This window comes from Bubalus kerabau, chromosome 11 (assembly GCF_029407905.1).
Source record: "Bubalus kerabau isolate K-KA32 ecotype Philippines breed swamp buffalo chromosome 11, PCC_UOA_SB_1v2, whole genome shotgun sequence".
NCBI lineage: Eukaryota > Metazoa > Chordata > Mammalia > Artiodactyla > Bovidae > Bubalus > Bubalus kerabau.
The window spans coordinates 103,918,852-103,934,305 of NC_073634.1; the positions used below are offsets into that span (position 1 = coordinate 103,918,852).

At 60.3% G+C, this 15,454-nt stretch overlaps 2 protein-coding genes across 2 annotated transcripts in view; both read right to left on the reverse strand.

Annotated features, from left to right (window-relative positions):
- Positions 1–2,635: 2,635 nt before the first annotated feature.
- Positions 2,636–3,129, reverse strand: QRFP (pyroglutamylated RFamide peptide). The gene has a single exon (XM_055539212.1). It carries the CDS (start codon positions 3,127–3,129, stop codon positions 2,725–2,727), a length of 405 nt encoding a protein of 134 aa, XP_055395187.1. The 3' UTR covers positions 2,636–2,724.
- Positions 3,130–14,177: 11,048 nt separating this feature from the next.
- Positions 14,178–15,454, reverse strand: part of FIBCD1 (fibrinogen C domain containing 1) — a 30,608-nt gene continuing 29,331 nt past the window's right edge. Inside the window, exons 6-7 of the mRNA XM_055539213.1 lie at positions 14,960–15,139; positions 14,178–14,437 (exon numbers count right to left, since the gene is read on the reverse strand). Of these exons, the coding sequence (XP_055395188.1) occupies positions 14,178–14,437; positions 14,960–15,139 (440 nt within the window). The remainder of the gene's footprint in view (positions 14,438–14,959; positions 15,140–15,454) is intronic.

A 15,454-nucleotide genomic window follows, 5' to 3' on the forward strand; every position in this document is an offset into this window, starting at 1 on the left:
CTTGAATGCATAACACGAGCGAATGCACCAGCTCCCAGGCGCCTGGGCCAGAGGACAGCATGGCCACAGCAGGTGCAGCCGGCCGGGCCGCCGGGGGAGCGTAACTGCCCTGCTTCCAAAGCAGATGTTTTCCGAAGAGCCTCACCCTCACTAATCTGGAGAGTAATCTCCATCAAGGATGGGGGGGGGCTGTGTGGGGATGGCACGAGAGACCCCCAAACCTTTACAGAGCCGGGGGGTCGAGAGGTGTGGGGAGGTTAAAGAGGAAGGTTAGCCAAACGCAGTGGGAGTGGATTTAACAGATCAACGCCCATAGCGGTTTGATTGTTCTGATTTTCAGGTTTATTGAACTCCAATGTACAAGCAACTGGAGAGGACAGCTTTGTTGTTGATTTCTGTTTAATGATGAAAGCCTAATGACAGGTTATCCACTGTTTGAAGGCCCTCCCCTCTCCCCCTCCCCGCTTTATCTCGGATTTCTCCATCGAGGTTAACCTAATCCTAGTAAATTAAAAGCCAGCCGGTGCATACCCACAGCGTGCGTAAACACGTGCGGGAGCATTTCCCCCCTCGATGACCTCCAGGTTCCCAGTTCTCACCGTTAGTGACTGCGGGGGTGGTCCTTTAGTCCCGAGCGCGTGTGGGCCGGGGGACCTTGCTGCAGGGCGTCCCTCAGCCCTAGGCCTGTTGTTTCCCCTGGTGTGTCACGAGCACCTTCTCTGGCTTCTCTGTGTGTGTAAATGAGCTACGGGCTGGAGTACTTACTCCAGGACGCTGCCTCGCCTCCCCCCGTATCAGAGTGGAGGTGAGCACATGCCGGGGTGAGAGCCCAGGCTAGGACCCCGCCTGCCTCCTCTGGCCACCCCGTGTTGTACGGCCTCCGCAGTGGGGCTGTCCTTGACTGGTTTTGTGAGCTTTCCCTCTGTGGCTTCAGGGCCGAGTATTTGCTTCTTTCGCCCACAAAGACCACCCCCCCCCCATCAACCTGTCACATTAGCAGCAGCCCTCCCGGCTCCTCCCTCCCTCGCCAGTGGCACAGGCCAAAGGGTACACCGTGCCTCCCAGACTCAGCGTCACTGCCGGCCCCCGTCACCGTGGCCCTGAGCCCAGGACATGTGCTCCAGGCAGCTCGCCTCAGCATAAGGCGAAGCTCCGACTCCTGCATCCCCGTCCCACCCCACCATCCCATTTCTGCTCCCCAGTCAGCCTGCCTCTTTTTATGGCTCAGATCTGTCACCCCTTAATGAAGTGACTTTCCGGGCTGTCGAGGATTGAGAACTGCTACCGGGGAACCTAAGTCTCTAATAGAACGGGAAAAACACTGTGAAATGCTCTGAGGTGCCAAGCCGGGCCCACGCCCAGTGTGGTTCTAAAAAGGCTAATAAGAATCTACCGATTAATTGTGACAGCTCAGTGGAGAATTATTCAATTGTGAACAGGGGCAAGCCGTGGCTCCCAAGGGAGGAGGAGAGGTGTTGCCATGGCAACATCGATACAGGTTCTGGTCCTGGCAGTTAAAGCCAGCCTGGGAGTGAGGAGCATCAGCCTGCCGAACCTGACTAGGGTCGGAACGCAGGACTCACCAAAGCCACGCTTGAAGGAGCTGCTCCGCCTCGCCCCAGGGCTGCCCGGCGCGGGCTTCCCTCGGGGCAGAGCAGTTGCTTTCAGAATTCTCCTCGCTTGGAGAAAAGCAGGGCAAGAGCTATCTAGCGCAAGAGGAAAAATGCACCACCCCGTGTGTCTTTCCCTGTACCTCTGACCACAGGTATTTCACCAACTGCCAATTAAGGGGATGCCGGGAGAGGTGTGGGGTACAGGAGACACGATTTCCATCTCCCCAAAGTCAAGGCAACTCACAATTCGGGAAGCGAAGTTCCCAGGGCACAGAGCACCTGCAGGCAAGAGCTAGGCGGGCTTCCCGTCAGTTTGCAGTCGCTACAACTTTTATTTCAAAAGACAACGACACATTCACATTCTGAACAATGGACGCTCAACCTTGCTACAGCAAAAAAAGAAATGTATTCCTTCCTCATTCACCTCCCACGAGACTTCTCAGCTTGGCAAACGTACCACCGATGAGGACATTTGTCAGAAGGGCTGGGCAGTGGGTTCCGGGTGGCATCGCAACACCGCAGCAAGGTTTTCTTGCCAGAGGGATGTTGTCTTAATGGGATGGAGAACAAGATTTTTTTTTCCATTGTTAACTTTCAGAACCGCCGTCTGTACCCAGTGGAATGTGCTCGCTCACAGTCGCACTTCAGATGTCAACCCCTGACGTCTTGGTGGAGACTGTCAAAACTTCAGTTATCCTACAGAATCACTCAGGCCACCTACCTTTAAGCCAGAGCCAGCACAACCAGCTCTGCCTGTTCAGAGTCATGGTCCAAGGGCATCCTCGGCTCCAGGCCCCCGGAGGAGAGGGCTGAAACACAGCAGTCTGCCAGGGGGCTGTGCCAGATGTGGTATCCCTTGTTACCTTGCCTTTCTGGTCTTTTGAGCTCCTTTTTGACACCATCCAGGGTTTTTTTGCTTCAGCAAAGTTGGAAATCAAAAGTAAGCACCCACCTAACCAATCCTGCTGCTTTTATAATTCCTATTGTCATCCTTTGTAAGAACACCCCACACCTTCTCAGTGTCTTGGTTTTTGAGGCCAGAGGAGAAGAGTGTGGAAACAGCAGGGATGGGGTCGGGTGGAGAGGGGCCCTTCCCAGGATGCTGGCCCCTTCACCCCCGGCCAAAACGGAAGCTGAAGCCCCCTTTCTTCCTGCTGTAGCCGTTGAGCTCCTCAGCCAGGGTTCCCAACGGGCCCCCCACCTTCTCGGCCTCCCCCAGGAGGCCGCCAGTGGCCTCGCTGCCATCGTCCTGCCTCCCGAGACGCAGCTGGAAGCCAGCACGCGCCTTGCCCGATGCCCGCAGCTCCTTGGCCGTGACGAGCAGGGCGTGTGGGTACGGGGCCCTTGGCCACCCAGGGGAGCCCCACGGAAAGGGGTGTCCCCCCGCCGGGTCCGTCCAGCTCATTTCACGTCCGGTGCCCGCTACGGCGTCCACGGGCTCCTCTGTGTCCAGCACCGGAAAGCAGGCACCCAGGGGCAGGAACAGGAGGTAGGGCAGGGAGTAAGGGCTCCGCATCTGGTCCAGAGGAGAGAGAGGAGGGGGTTACGGGCTGCACCCCGAGGCCACGCACAGCCATGTGCGTGCTTCCCGGGGACCCGGGCCACCGTCAAAGGCATGATCTGGTGGCTCGGTTGAGCCCAGCCTGCAGCAGCAAGAGGGACTGTCAACACGTTGCGGGAACCAGGCCCTTATTTTCTTAGCAGGTTCAGGAGCCAGCCACGCCAATTAGGCTGATTCTCCCTCTCCTGCAATCTTTTGACGGCCTTGGCAGCTTAGCACACTAATACCACTGCCGCTGGGACGGCTTACAGGCGGCCCTGGGAGAGCTGAGCAAATGTGGGCTCGTCCTTCCCTTATTATAATTATTGACTCCTGGGCCATATCATCTCAGAGCCATAGGGTAGAGTTAATAGCATCTACCCCTCTTCGTTTTCAACTCGATAATAAATGGGTCTGGTTAAGCTGTTTAGCGGGAATGCTCTGCTCATGTCTCTGCGATGTGGAAGCCAGTCTCTCCCGAAAGCAGGAACCAGATCTGACGGCCCGGCCTAACTCAGACGTCCTCCCAGAGAGGAGCGCTTGCCAGTACCCGCTGAGCGCCAACTGTGCACCTGAGTGACAGTGATGGGGACGCTTTGCGACCCCATGGACTGTGGAGCCTGCCAGGCTCCTCTGTCCAAGGACTTCTCCAGGCAAGAATACTGGAGTGGGTTGCCATTTCCTTCTCCAACCGTGTAATCTGGCTGCAAGGTAAACCTTTGCCTGCGTGGTTGCACTTTATCTTCACAGTAAACCTAACTTGAAGCCCTGTTATTCCCATTTTTATTTACAGGCAAGAGAACCATCAGAAAAGCTAAGAGACTGTGCTCAGGCCCCACAGCTAGAAAGTAGAGGCTCTAGGGTCCCCGATTCTAATGGCCAGGGGGCTTCTTGGACTGTGGGCCATCCCCACCTGATACTGTCCTTGAGGGCCTCCCTTATTCCCTTCTACAGAGGAGGCAGGATCCGCAAACGGGTGACGGGCCCAAGATCTCAGTTCTGTAAGTGACAAAGCTAGGATGCAAGCCCGGGTCTAATTGGGCTGGACGCAGGAATGGCTTCTCTGCCCCTTGCATGACGGTCCGTGGGGGATGCGAAACAGAAACAGAGCTTCCCCCCAGTGCCCCTGCCTTGACAGTAACTGCTCGTTCCCTCGCAAAGGAAGCCTCTTTGGTAACGACCATGGTGGGTGGGAGCGGGCTGGTCCTCTGAGGAGGAGAGCTGAGGCTGGAATAGAGGGAGCGGGTTCTGGAGAAGACAGCCCAGGCCTCCCAGAGCTCTTTCCAGAAATGGCTCCCTTGAAGACATTTCAAAGTGTACTCAGCCCAAAAAGCTTAAAAAAAAAAAAGTCTTAGAGCATGTCCTCCCTCCTCTTCCTGAATCCAGCCCTCCTACCCCTCTCTCATCTCCTGAGGCTGGAGCAACCTCTTACCTGCCTCAGGGAAGCCTCTCCATCAGCATCTGGGTGGGGTGGGGCCTTTTCTCAAGGGCTTTCCTCCCCACAGAAAGCGAGGCAGACAGCTTTGAGACCAGGTGGGAGTCCAGCCGGTGGATGAATCTACCTGGGAATGGCCTCTGGGTCTCAAAAGGGGGGGTGTGATGCCGTCTCTCCTTCCTTTTGGGGGGACCGTGGACCCCTTCAGGAATCCAATGGGAGCTTGGAACACTCCAGACCAAAAACTGGACCCCAGCACAAGTTGGGGTTCAGGCCCCAACATCCAGGACTTGGCAGGAGAAGACAGAGGGAGGCCCAGTGCCGAGCCCTGGAGGGCGCCCGTGGCCAATCTCTGCCTGCTCTAGGCAGCAAGATGAGGTGCGGGTCTCCACTCCTTGGGGCCTTCCCAGCCCTGTGGGTCCCCAGGATTCCCACCGCCTGTGCCCAGCTCCCGACCTGCAGGAGGCCTGAGCGCGATTCCTGCCGGGGATGGAGCGGCCATACTCACGGTGCTGCGGGTCTGCTCCCAGCTGGGCGGCTGGACCTGGGCCAGGCTGGGCAGAGCTGCTCTGGGTTCTTGTCCAGGAGGTGCGGCTCCCGGGCGCTCCCTGCTTTATATAGCGACCCCCCCAGGGGGCCCGTGCCCTGGGCACTCCTGATTGCTGCGCATTCCTGACCCTGGGATTCCATTGGGGACCTGGTAGTGAAGGATGGGACTGCGCAGACCACGTTGATAAAAGACCCAACACAAACAGGATGTGGTCTGACAGGAGGCCAGACGGCCGCCTTTTGCGCAAAGGCAGCCTTGCTTGGAGGAGCCAGGGCGCCTCGTTCACTGTGAGTCACAGGCGTGGCCCTGGGGTCCCACCTGGCCTGGAGGAACCCTAACGGTCCTGCCTTTGTCGGATCTGCTTGCCGGGCCAGCACCTCCACCCCCAGGAGACTCGGGAGGCCAGACGGCTTGGAGCCCGCCCCGGCCTGTTGCACGGGCGAGGTGAGGAGCTGTGTTCAGTGCCACAGGTCACCTGCTCCGGAGCCTTACGAGGGGCATCAGTGCCAGGAGGCTGAGCTGGGCAGCGGGAGAGGGCGTAGAGGGGGGCGAGACCAGCCCCTCTCTCAAGTCCACACCCCATAAAATACTGGAGAGTGTGCCTTTTTGCAGGGAGGCTCAGTCCCACCAGGCCCCACTGCCCGGCTCGGTGGGCCCCACTGAGCCAGCCTCACTTGGGGAAGGACGGACAGACCCGCGAGTGTGCTCAAACCTCGTCTGCCTCTCTGCCGCAGGCCATGGAGACAAGGCTGTGAGCCTGGTGTGGGGCTCGTCGAGGCCTGGGTGAAGGTCACGGTCATGGAGGGCACCATGACCGTGACCAGTTCGTCACTCCCCAGCCGCTCACTCCCTGATAGTTTCCCCCGGGAGCTCAGAGGCCCGGGTGGGGACCTGCACGTGTGGTCACCTGCACCGCTTCCCCACAGTGGGGTACAGGGCTGGAGGGGGTGCGCCGTGGGTGCACGGGTCCCTGTGGGATCCACTCTGGTCCCTCGGCATCTTGCTCACACCTCAGGGCACTCACCCCACGACTATTCACCACAAAGTCCGGTGCGCCCCTCTGCCTGCCCTGTGTGTGATCGCTGAGTGGCCCTGGGGCCTGCTGGGTACGGGGCCGGGAGGGGGTGGGCTGTGGGCTAAGCCAGGGCACGGGGCCCTTTGGGCAGCATGTTCCTCAAGGCACTAGCCAAAGGGGTATGGCCGGTGCCCAGCATGGGGAATCGCTCTCCTGGGGGCCCCCACTGGCCCATAGCAGCCCACAGACCCAGGAGCATCCCTCCCCATCCCTTCCCGTCCCTCTCCCTCCCCCGCCCCTCCCCTGTCCACCACCAGTGTCTGGGGAGACCAGCAGGAGGTGCCCAGCACAGCCCCAGCCTCTGTGTCTCACCCGGCCTAGATTTCCCAGAGCGGGCCAGGCGGCGAGGTGAGCAGGGGCTTGGTGAGGCTTCGGCCGCACGGCAGTTGTCTAGGGGTGGCTGTTCAGACCGGACTGAGGACTGAGCCCAGCGGATTCCAGCTCCAGGGCCCTCACCCTGCTGACCTGTATTGGCTTCGCCGGTGAGGTGCTGGTGTGCATGAGTGTTCAGTCGCTTCAGTCGTGTCTGACTCATTGCAACCCCATGGACGATGACCCGCCAGGCTCCTCTGTCCATGAGATTCTCCAGGCAAGAATACTGGAGTGGATTGCCATGCCCTCTTCCAGGGGAATCTTCCCGACCCAGGGATCGAACCTGCATCTCAGGCTCCTGCATTGCAGGCGGATTCTCTACCGCTGAGCGACCGAGGTGCTAAGGACGGGTGGGAATCACCGCACATATGAATAGACGGCCCTGAAGACCCTTCCCCACCCCCAGACCTGAGGAAGGGGCTAAAGTCTACTGCCCTCATGGTGACAGGGTCGGGGGACAGAGGCACCGAGATCAGAGCTGTGTCCTGGCGCTCCTGTCTCCAGCCCCGTCTGTGGCAGGAACGAGGTCAAGAGCAGGCAGGCAGCACGGGCTGCCTCCGGGCCCCTTGGAGGGGTGTGCTCAGTGTCCTTGGCGAGAGCGAGGACTTTGCAGGCAGGCGCAGGCAGAGGGCACACCCTGTGCCGACTGAAGCAGGTTCAGAGCCAGCTGTGTGTATGTGTGTGCACCTGTGCACACGTGTGTGAACGTGTGCAGTGAGCTGGGAGGTGCAGTGTCCTTTCACCTCCCTGGTGAGTGCTGGCTGGTCGTGACGCTGGGTGCTGGTTGACGACAGAGCACAGCCTGCAGTGGGGTCACTGACTCGCTCTGGGGCCTTGGGCCAGATGCTTGCCCTCTCTGTGCCCCAGTTCCCATGGGCGTCAAATGAGACGATTTGGTTCCCAAGCTGTGCCCTGCAGAATTCCTCAGGGACGGCTGTGGAAAGTGGGGATGGCAGAGGTGGGGGTGAGCCCTGAGGGCCACCCCCTCCGCCTAGGAGGAAAGTTCCACCTGGCTGTTAACACACTGGGCCCAAGACAATTCTGCTGTGAAAACAAGCCCCTGGCGTTGTTCAGGTCGGGGGCCCAGGGCTCTGAGAAGTGGCCACAGAAGGTCCCAAGTGTTGGGCGTGGGTGGGGTAGGGAGCAAGACTGGGGGGCAATCAGGAGTCCTCCACCCCAGCCCTGGAGCAGGGGCACCCGGAAGCAAGTCTGATGTCAGATTTGGTGCCAAACATCCCAACCCCAGGGGCTTGCCAGCAGTTCCCCAGGACACCTGGCCCAAAATATTGGTTTCAAGTCCCTTTCCGGGCTCCTCAAAACCCCTGACTTCCTCCAGGGAACGAGCCCCACTCCTGAGCAGGAGGGGGTAACGACTGTAACCCACGGGGTGAGTGCGACACGTGGAGGTACCACCTGTGAGACTGCAGGACATGGGCGGGGGCGCCAGGGTCAGCTCCCAGAAGCCAAGGCCTCCCCTGGCACCCCAGGGGAGCACGGGAGGCTGTGGGGGACGGGGCCGCAGGGCCACCAGGCTCCCTGGGAAGCCGCCCCGCGGAGTGGCGGGGCTGTGTCCCGGGATGTCCAAGCTGGCCAGCGGCCTTTGCCCTGGCAGAACCTGCCAGGAACCCGCGGGGTGACACAGCCTGGCTGTGCTGAGCCCAGGCCCCTGCCTCGGATCTCAGATGCCTCCCTCTGCCACGCTTCATCCTCACGTGAGCCCCTAGGGTCAGGCTCCCCTCTGCTCAACAACAAGGCAGCCGTGGCCTCGGGCAAGTCTCGTCACTGCCTGAACCTCCAACTCCTCCTGATGGGGGCCTGCAGCAGAGCCCACACTGTGGGGAGGGAAGGGTGAGCCACAGGGCACAAGGCAGGTGGGCCCAGGGTGGAGGCTGCTGGCGTCCAGGGGAGCCCGGACGATGCCCTCTTCACAAGCATCGGCCTCCCAGGTCAGCTGATCCCCCTGAGAGCTCCCGGGCATGCCAGCTGAACCCTCCTTGCCCTGGGAATCTTACCACGTGGATTCTCCCCTGGGTAGGTTTAGTCACTCAGTCATGTCTGACTCTTGGAGACCCCATGAACTGTAGCCCAACCAGGCTCCTCCGTCCATGGAATTCCCCAGGCAGGAATACTGGAGTGGGTTGCCATTTCCTCCTCCAGGGCATCTTCGTGATCCAGGGATTGAACCTGGGTCTCCTGCATTGCAGACAGATTCTTTACCAACTGAGCCACCAGGGAAGCTCACTATTTGTCACTAAAATGCCAGCACCGCTCGTCAGCTCCGAGAACCTCCGTGTGCCTGAGTCACCAGACCTCGGAATGGTGCTGTGAGCCGGGCCAGAGGAGTTGGGATGGGTGGCAGAGGAGAGGGGTCCCCCTGGGGGGTGGATGTGGCCCGTGGGAAAGCAGGCGGCCATGGTCACCCTGGTGACTTCCCATGGCCTGGCTCAGGGGTCTCACCCTGCGGCATCCGCGTGGGCCTGATACAGAGCCGTCAGCGGGCAGGACCACATGCCCGTCAGCGAGGACCCTTTGTGGAGGGGACCAATGCTAAGGACAGTCCAGGGAGCCTTGGGCCGCAACTTCCGTCTACACAGGCCAGCAGTGCAGACACCCCAGCCTGGGGGTCCCCTCTCAGGCCAGCCCAAGGCAGGACACTAGGCACATTCACTTCCCCTGGCCCCCACGGTCCCCAACGCAGGCACTTGATAAATACTGGATTTCATTACAGCAACTCAGGGGATGCTATATCCTTAAGCTTCAAATTTGTTTTATGAATAAACAGTCATTAGGGACTGATTTTCTGAATGGGGCTTCCCAGGTGGCTCAGTGGTAAAGAAGTGTTGTGTTAGTTGCTCAGCCGTGTCTGACTCTTTGCGACCCCATGAACTATAACCCATCAGGCTCCTCTGCCCATGGAATTCTCCAGGCCAGAATACTGGAGTGGGTAGCCGTTCCCTTCTCCAGGGGATCTTCCCAACCCAGGGATTGAACCCAGGTCTCTCGCATTACAGGTGGATTCTTTACCAGCTGAGCCACAAGGGAAGCCCAAGAATACTGGAGTGGGTAGCCTATCCCTTCTCCAGCAGATCTTCCCAACCCAGGAATTAAACCCAGGTCTCCGGCAGTGTGGGCGAATTCTTTACAAGCTGAGCCACCAGGGAAGTGGTAAAGAATCCACTTGCCAATGCAGGAGACACAGGGGATGTGGGTTTGACCCCTGGGTCGGGAGGATCCCCAGGAGGAGAAAATGGCAACCCACTCCAGTATTCTTGCCTGGAGAATCGCATAGACAGAGGAGCCTGGCGGGTTACAGTCCATGGGGTTGCAAAGAGTCGGACACAACTGAGGGCTTGAGCACAGTGACTGATTTTCTGAATGAAGAGTCTCAACAACTCAGGACTGCAGCCCGGCCACAAGAGAAACCCACTGAGACTGACTGGGACCCTGGGGACTGTGATGGGAAACAAGGGCCCAGTTTCAGCCCCGGGAGGTGCACTCTTGAGGGGAGAAGGCCTCCCCTCTCCCACCCCGATGCCCAGGCTGCTGGCCAGGAGTGGGGCCGGTTCTGCCCAGGGTCTCGTGCGGTTCCTGGGGGTACAGAGCTGTCTGGGGAACAGGGGTTGCCCATGTCAAAACAGCCATGCTGGGGAGTGTGCACAAGGTGGTCCTGGCACCCTGGGGTGTCTGACCCACCCTGTGGGGCACCGAGCAGGTGGGAGGCGGAGGCCCGAGTTGGTCACCACGAGACTTTTTATTGGAGACAGGACCACACGTGACGCCAAGTGCACACGGGCCCCACGAGCACTTGTCCCGGGCTGGGCTTGTCCCTCGTGTGGACAGTCAGGCAGCCTGGGGGTATGGCAGCGGGCCAACGTGGCCACTCAGAGCCCAGTGTATATGCCTTACCCTCCATCCCCACCAAGGTCCAACGTCAGCGGCCCCGGGTCTGCCAAGTCCTGCCAGCTGTGTGGGCACTCGGAGTTTGGGGGCAGCCCTCTCCCTTCTTACAGATGAAGAAATAGGCCCTGGGGAGGTGCCGGCCAGCCCATCGGACCAAAGCCTTGTGTCCCTGTCTGCACGTCCCTAAACAGTCTCTCCCGTGAGCGTGTCAGTCCTCAAACTCCATGTCAAGGCCCTGTCCCGGGTCCCCCAACATCAGCACACACGGTGTCCCCACCTCCCTCCCCTTCTGCTGAAGTGCAACACGACCAGCGGGTCCTGTTGACGGACCTCACGAATCCTCTGAACCCTGGGTGACGGGGCTCCCAGCTTCCGGGCCAGAGGTCTGCGTGGATGAGGGTGCGTGGCCGTGGGGGACCTGGAGGCGGTGGGTGCTGAAGTGTGTGGCTGTCACTTCTGCTCCAAGACCAACGTGACAAAACCTATTCACATGTGGCTGCAGGGGGAGCATGCCATCTGAGAACGGCCCCCGGCTCCGTGCTCAACTCCTGCTGACCGCACTGAGGCCTTCAGGCTAGAAACCCAGGGCCTGTCCACCCTCTGAACTCGGGGAGCTGGGGTGGCCAGCTGGGTGGCGTCTCAGAGATGGATCCAGAGTTTGAGCGGCAAGGATTGAGGCTTATCCCATAAAACCTGCCTATGCCTATGGAAAGGAACTTTCAGAAGAGGGAAGGGTGAATGCCCTGCCTGAGGGTCCCAGTAGAGAAAGCCCCCCCTCCCCTGCTTGGTTCTCGCCTCATCAGAGAAGGAAGGAGAAAGCAGGAGGGGGTTGATCAGGCAACGTGGATGGCTGGGTCACAGGTAGACCACCGTCAAGCCATCGACTCCGTCATCGTGATGGTGGTCAGCGTTCGGGTGCAGTGACCGTGGGTCTCAGGCGGCCTTTACATGCATCTGTTATCTCTCCATCTCTCTCGTGCTGTGGCTCCCCCTCCGGCTCCCCCAGCATGCCCTTCCTTCTGTGGTCACTCCCATCTCTGGTGACAGCCACGTGCGCTGGAATCACACTGTGGGCTCCTCCAAGCCGGGGTCCAGGGCTGCCTCGTGCGCCTCAGCTCCTGGCCATGGGAAGGGGTGCCCTTTAGGAAGAGGGGTGCACTGGCCTTGGCAGTCCTCACCATGACAGGCCGTGTGCCCATTCAGCCAGCTTTCGGTGCGGCTGTGTCCCTAGTGATGCCAGACCTGGGTTCCGGAGGGGGACCAGGGATCTCCAGCAGGAAGGAACCAGTGTCTCCAGGTTGGTTCGACACTCCTAAAAGCCACCCTCGCCTGGCCCCCGACCAGGCCAAAGCTGTGGCTCGTCTGTTCCTGGGCCAAGCCCTGGCATGAGCACCCCTGAGCCTTCTGACGCACACGCACATCTGTGAATCCATTAACATCACGCTTACCAGGAGCGTGCTTGATGACAGATCAGAAAGTGCTTGGCACTTTCTAAACAGTGGCTGGCACTGCGAGGCTGGCAGCAGAAGCTGGCTCTGGTCTGGAGCTGGAGGGGGAAGGGGGGTCCCCAGGATGAGGATGCAGGGTTCCACATGGCCTCTGCTCCTTGGCTGGGAGTCCCAGCAGCCAGGGGCAGGGGCGGCTGGCTCTCTTGGTTTCCAGAGGATGGGGAAGGGGCCAGCAGGGGGGCCCATGTGGTCGTCTTACACACATCTCCAGCACACTGCCCCCACCCTGCCTGCACCTGGCACTCCTGTTACCACCCTGGTGACTCTGGGCTGTCATCACCAATTCCTTGGATGTCTCTGATTCCAGCTGAGGGCCAGGAGAGCAGGGACTGGGTCTTATCCAGAAAACCTTGCCAAACGCCCAACAACCAGGTGAAGCTGGAGGGGACCGGCCAGGTCCCCTGGCACATCAGAGGCCCTCGGGGCCTTTCCTGCAGTCCGTGGCCAACTCCGGTTTATTATTATTGAAGCACGACCTTGGTGGGAGGGGAAGGGAGGGCTGGATCCCACACTCCCCACTCAACTGCCTTCAGGTGTCCTGGTTAGGAACCACTCCCAGCCCCTGCCTGAGAGGGTCGCTGGGATGCCCACCCTCTGGGCCGCTTTCCAGGCTGATCTCCTGGCCCTCTCAGGTCCCTACAGGCGGAAACTCGGCAAAACAGCCCTGGGCTTGGTTCTGACACCAAGGCTGGTTGAGCAGGGGATCATGGGCTGAAGTCCCTGCTCTGCCCCTCCTGGCCTCTGGCCTGGGGAACCTGCGGTTCTTGTTACGCAGGAGCAGTACCAGTGCACTGAGCGTTGAGAGGATTCAATGAGAAAGGTCTCTGAGTGCCTGGGAGGTGCTTCAGTCTCCCCCACTTGCCCAGTGACTCCCTCCCTTTCCCCTGATCCAAGGTGGCAACACCCACAGTCAGCAGCAGGGGGCAGCCTCCCCACTGAGACAGCCATGTCCAGGCTGACCAAGTACCAGCCACCAAACCTCTCTGGGTCCAGCATTCTCTGTCCAGCCTGCTCCTCGGAGGACTAGGATCCCAGAGTCCCTGCTTGGAAACTGATGGTGGGGGTGACACAGCCCCGCCAATGCCCCGAAAATCAAGAGGTCTTCACTGGCCCAGCACAGGTCCCGTGCCTCCCACAGGTAGGAGGATGGGGTGGGGCCAGACTTCAGCTGCCCCCGGAAGGCAGGAGGATGGGCAGAGCAGCCAAGGGGACTGGGGGCCTCCCAGGCCTGGAAAGACATCGGGAATCAGGGTGGGTGGGTAGGGAGGGCTCCAGGGAACGTCTCAGTCACCCTGGGATGTGAGTTCCTGAAGACAGCTGTACCCCAGCCGGGCCTCGGGACGTGGAGGGATGTGGCCACCTAGCCCGTGGGCACAGGCAGCCCTGAGTACCACGACTCCCCAGTCCTTGGGAGAGAAGGGGACCTTCAGGCACCAGAGAAACTGAGGACGGGTCTAGAGGGTCAGAGAAGGCTGGCGTCGGACCCAACTAGAAATATCTGACCCTTCCCTCTGTCTGCTAAAAGGGCTCCAGGGGTGCCATCTGCCCCTCCTCCGCCGCCCATGACTCCAGATGTTTGGGCTGGCAAAGTGGAAGGGCTGCCAGGGGCACGTGGCCAACTCCTGGCCAAGGCCAAGGCAGACACGGGGCCCATGGAGCTAAAGTCAGGGCAGGCAGAATTTGGGGTAGTCAAATTTGCCCCGCCCTCATCAGCAGGGCCAAATTGGGGGTGGGGACTGTGAAGGCGCTGTGTGGCCTCACTCGTTCAGGGGGTGCTTCGGGTCGGGGTTGGCCTGGCCCACCCCATGGCGAGAGCAGGTCAGTCATGCACGGGCAGGCGGGCATCTGGGCAGGAGGGCATCTGGGAAGGAGCAGAGTTGGGGTGGGCGTGGTGACGGCTGGGGGCGGGGCTAGGGCGTGGTGACAGCTGGGGGCAGGGCTAGGGTGTGATCATGGCGGGGACGGGGGCGAGGGGTGGGGCGTGGTGACGGTGGGGGCGGGGAGTGGGGCGGGGCGTGGTGACTGGGGGCGGGGCGGGGCGTGGTGGCTGGGGGCGGGGCGAGGGCGTGGTGGGGGCCTGGTGACTGGGTTGGGGCGAGGGGCGGGGTGGGATGGGGCGGGGCGTGGTGGGGGTGGGGCAAGGGGCGGGGAAGCAGGGGTGGGGCGGGGCCGGAGCGTGCCAGTCTAGCGGTCCTCACGGACCGGCCGGATCTTCATCTCGGAAAACTTGAGTGAGTACTGCCAGCCAGTCCAGGAGGACCACTCGACGCCATCGGCATAGGAGGCGTGTGCGCCGCGCAGGTACTGCCCGTTGAGGTTGGATGTGTGGCAGTTGCGGTACCACCAGGCGCCGCGGTAGAAGGCGGCGCAGTTGTTCTCTGAGTGGTCACTGTCACGGTCCTTGGTGGTGAACTTCATGCCGCTGTGCTTCAGGAGGGAGTCCCCTGCGCAGGTGCACACAGGTGTGTGTTCAGTGGGGCACAGGTGCGTGCACGTGCTTCCCGTGCACGATGCACACACGTGAGCATGCGCGCACCTGCCCCTTCCCACACCTTTGGTGTCCACAGGCAGCCCCAGCGCCCCCCTGATGGTCCCGGCGGCTGTCCCCGCAGCCTCTCCCTCCTTCTAGCTTTGTCACACACCCTTTCCCGGGTTTTCTTGCCTCGGCCCTGGGAGGAGAAACCCAGGCCAGAGTGGGTGGAGAGGCTCAGCAGAGCTCAAACTCCAGATGTCCTGATTCCTGGTTCTGGGCTCTTGGCTCATCTGCAAAATGAGTGGTTCTGTGGGAGAGAGGCCCTGCGAGCTTTATGTGGCTGGGATGAGGACTAGCTGGGGATTTGGTGGTGGTGATGAGAAGCCTTGATGCTGGCCCCTGGCCTAGAAAGACTTCCTTTGTCCTTCTAGCTGGGAAGGTGGCTGGGCTGCCCTGGCCCTTCCCCACCCCCCACTGCAGCCTGGACCCCTACCTGCTGTGCCCGAGTAGTCGGCCACGGTGAGCGGGTATCCGTCTTCCTCAGGGTCCACAGAGAAGAGCCCCACGCCAAAGCTCCCATAGTGGGCATAGGCTGTGCCATTGTCAAAGTCCTCTAGGTCCACATGTAGCTCGTAGGCTGCCTGAGTGGTCAGAGCATGGATCCTCTTGAGCCCTGAAATACAGGAGAGAATGATGAGAGAAGTTGGGAGCTGAGGAAGCGACCTCCCTGTAAAGAACCAAGGGGAGATGAGACCTAAGCTGATGTGGCTGGTGACAGAAAGGAACAACCACCACCAAGGGTGTACTTTCAGCCCTGGGCTACTTCCTTCTTCCTGCAGAGCTCTGTTTGGCAGGAAACAGGACCAACGTTTTTTCATATTTTGTGTTTTTTGTGTTTGCTTTAAATCAGGCTGTGCTTCCCAAATGTTTTAAGCTGAAGGCTGGTAGAAAGGCTGCGGGAGTCAAGAGGAGTCTGGAAAACCTTCTG

Bases quoted from the DNA above. Each gene is read 5' to 3' on its own strand.
- QRFP (XM_055539212.1), bottom strand. From the start codon at position 3,129: ATGCGGAGCCCTTACTCCCTGCCCTACCTCCTGTTCCTGCCCCTGGGT.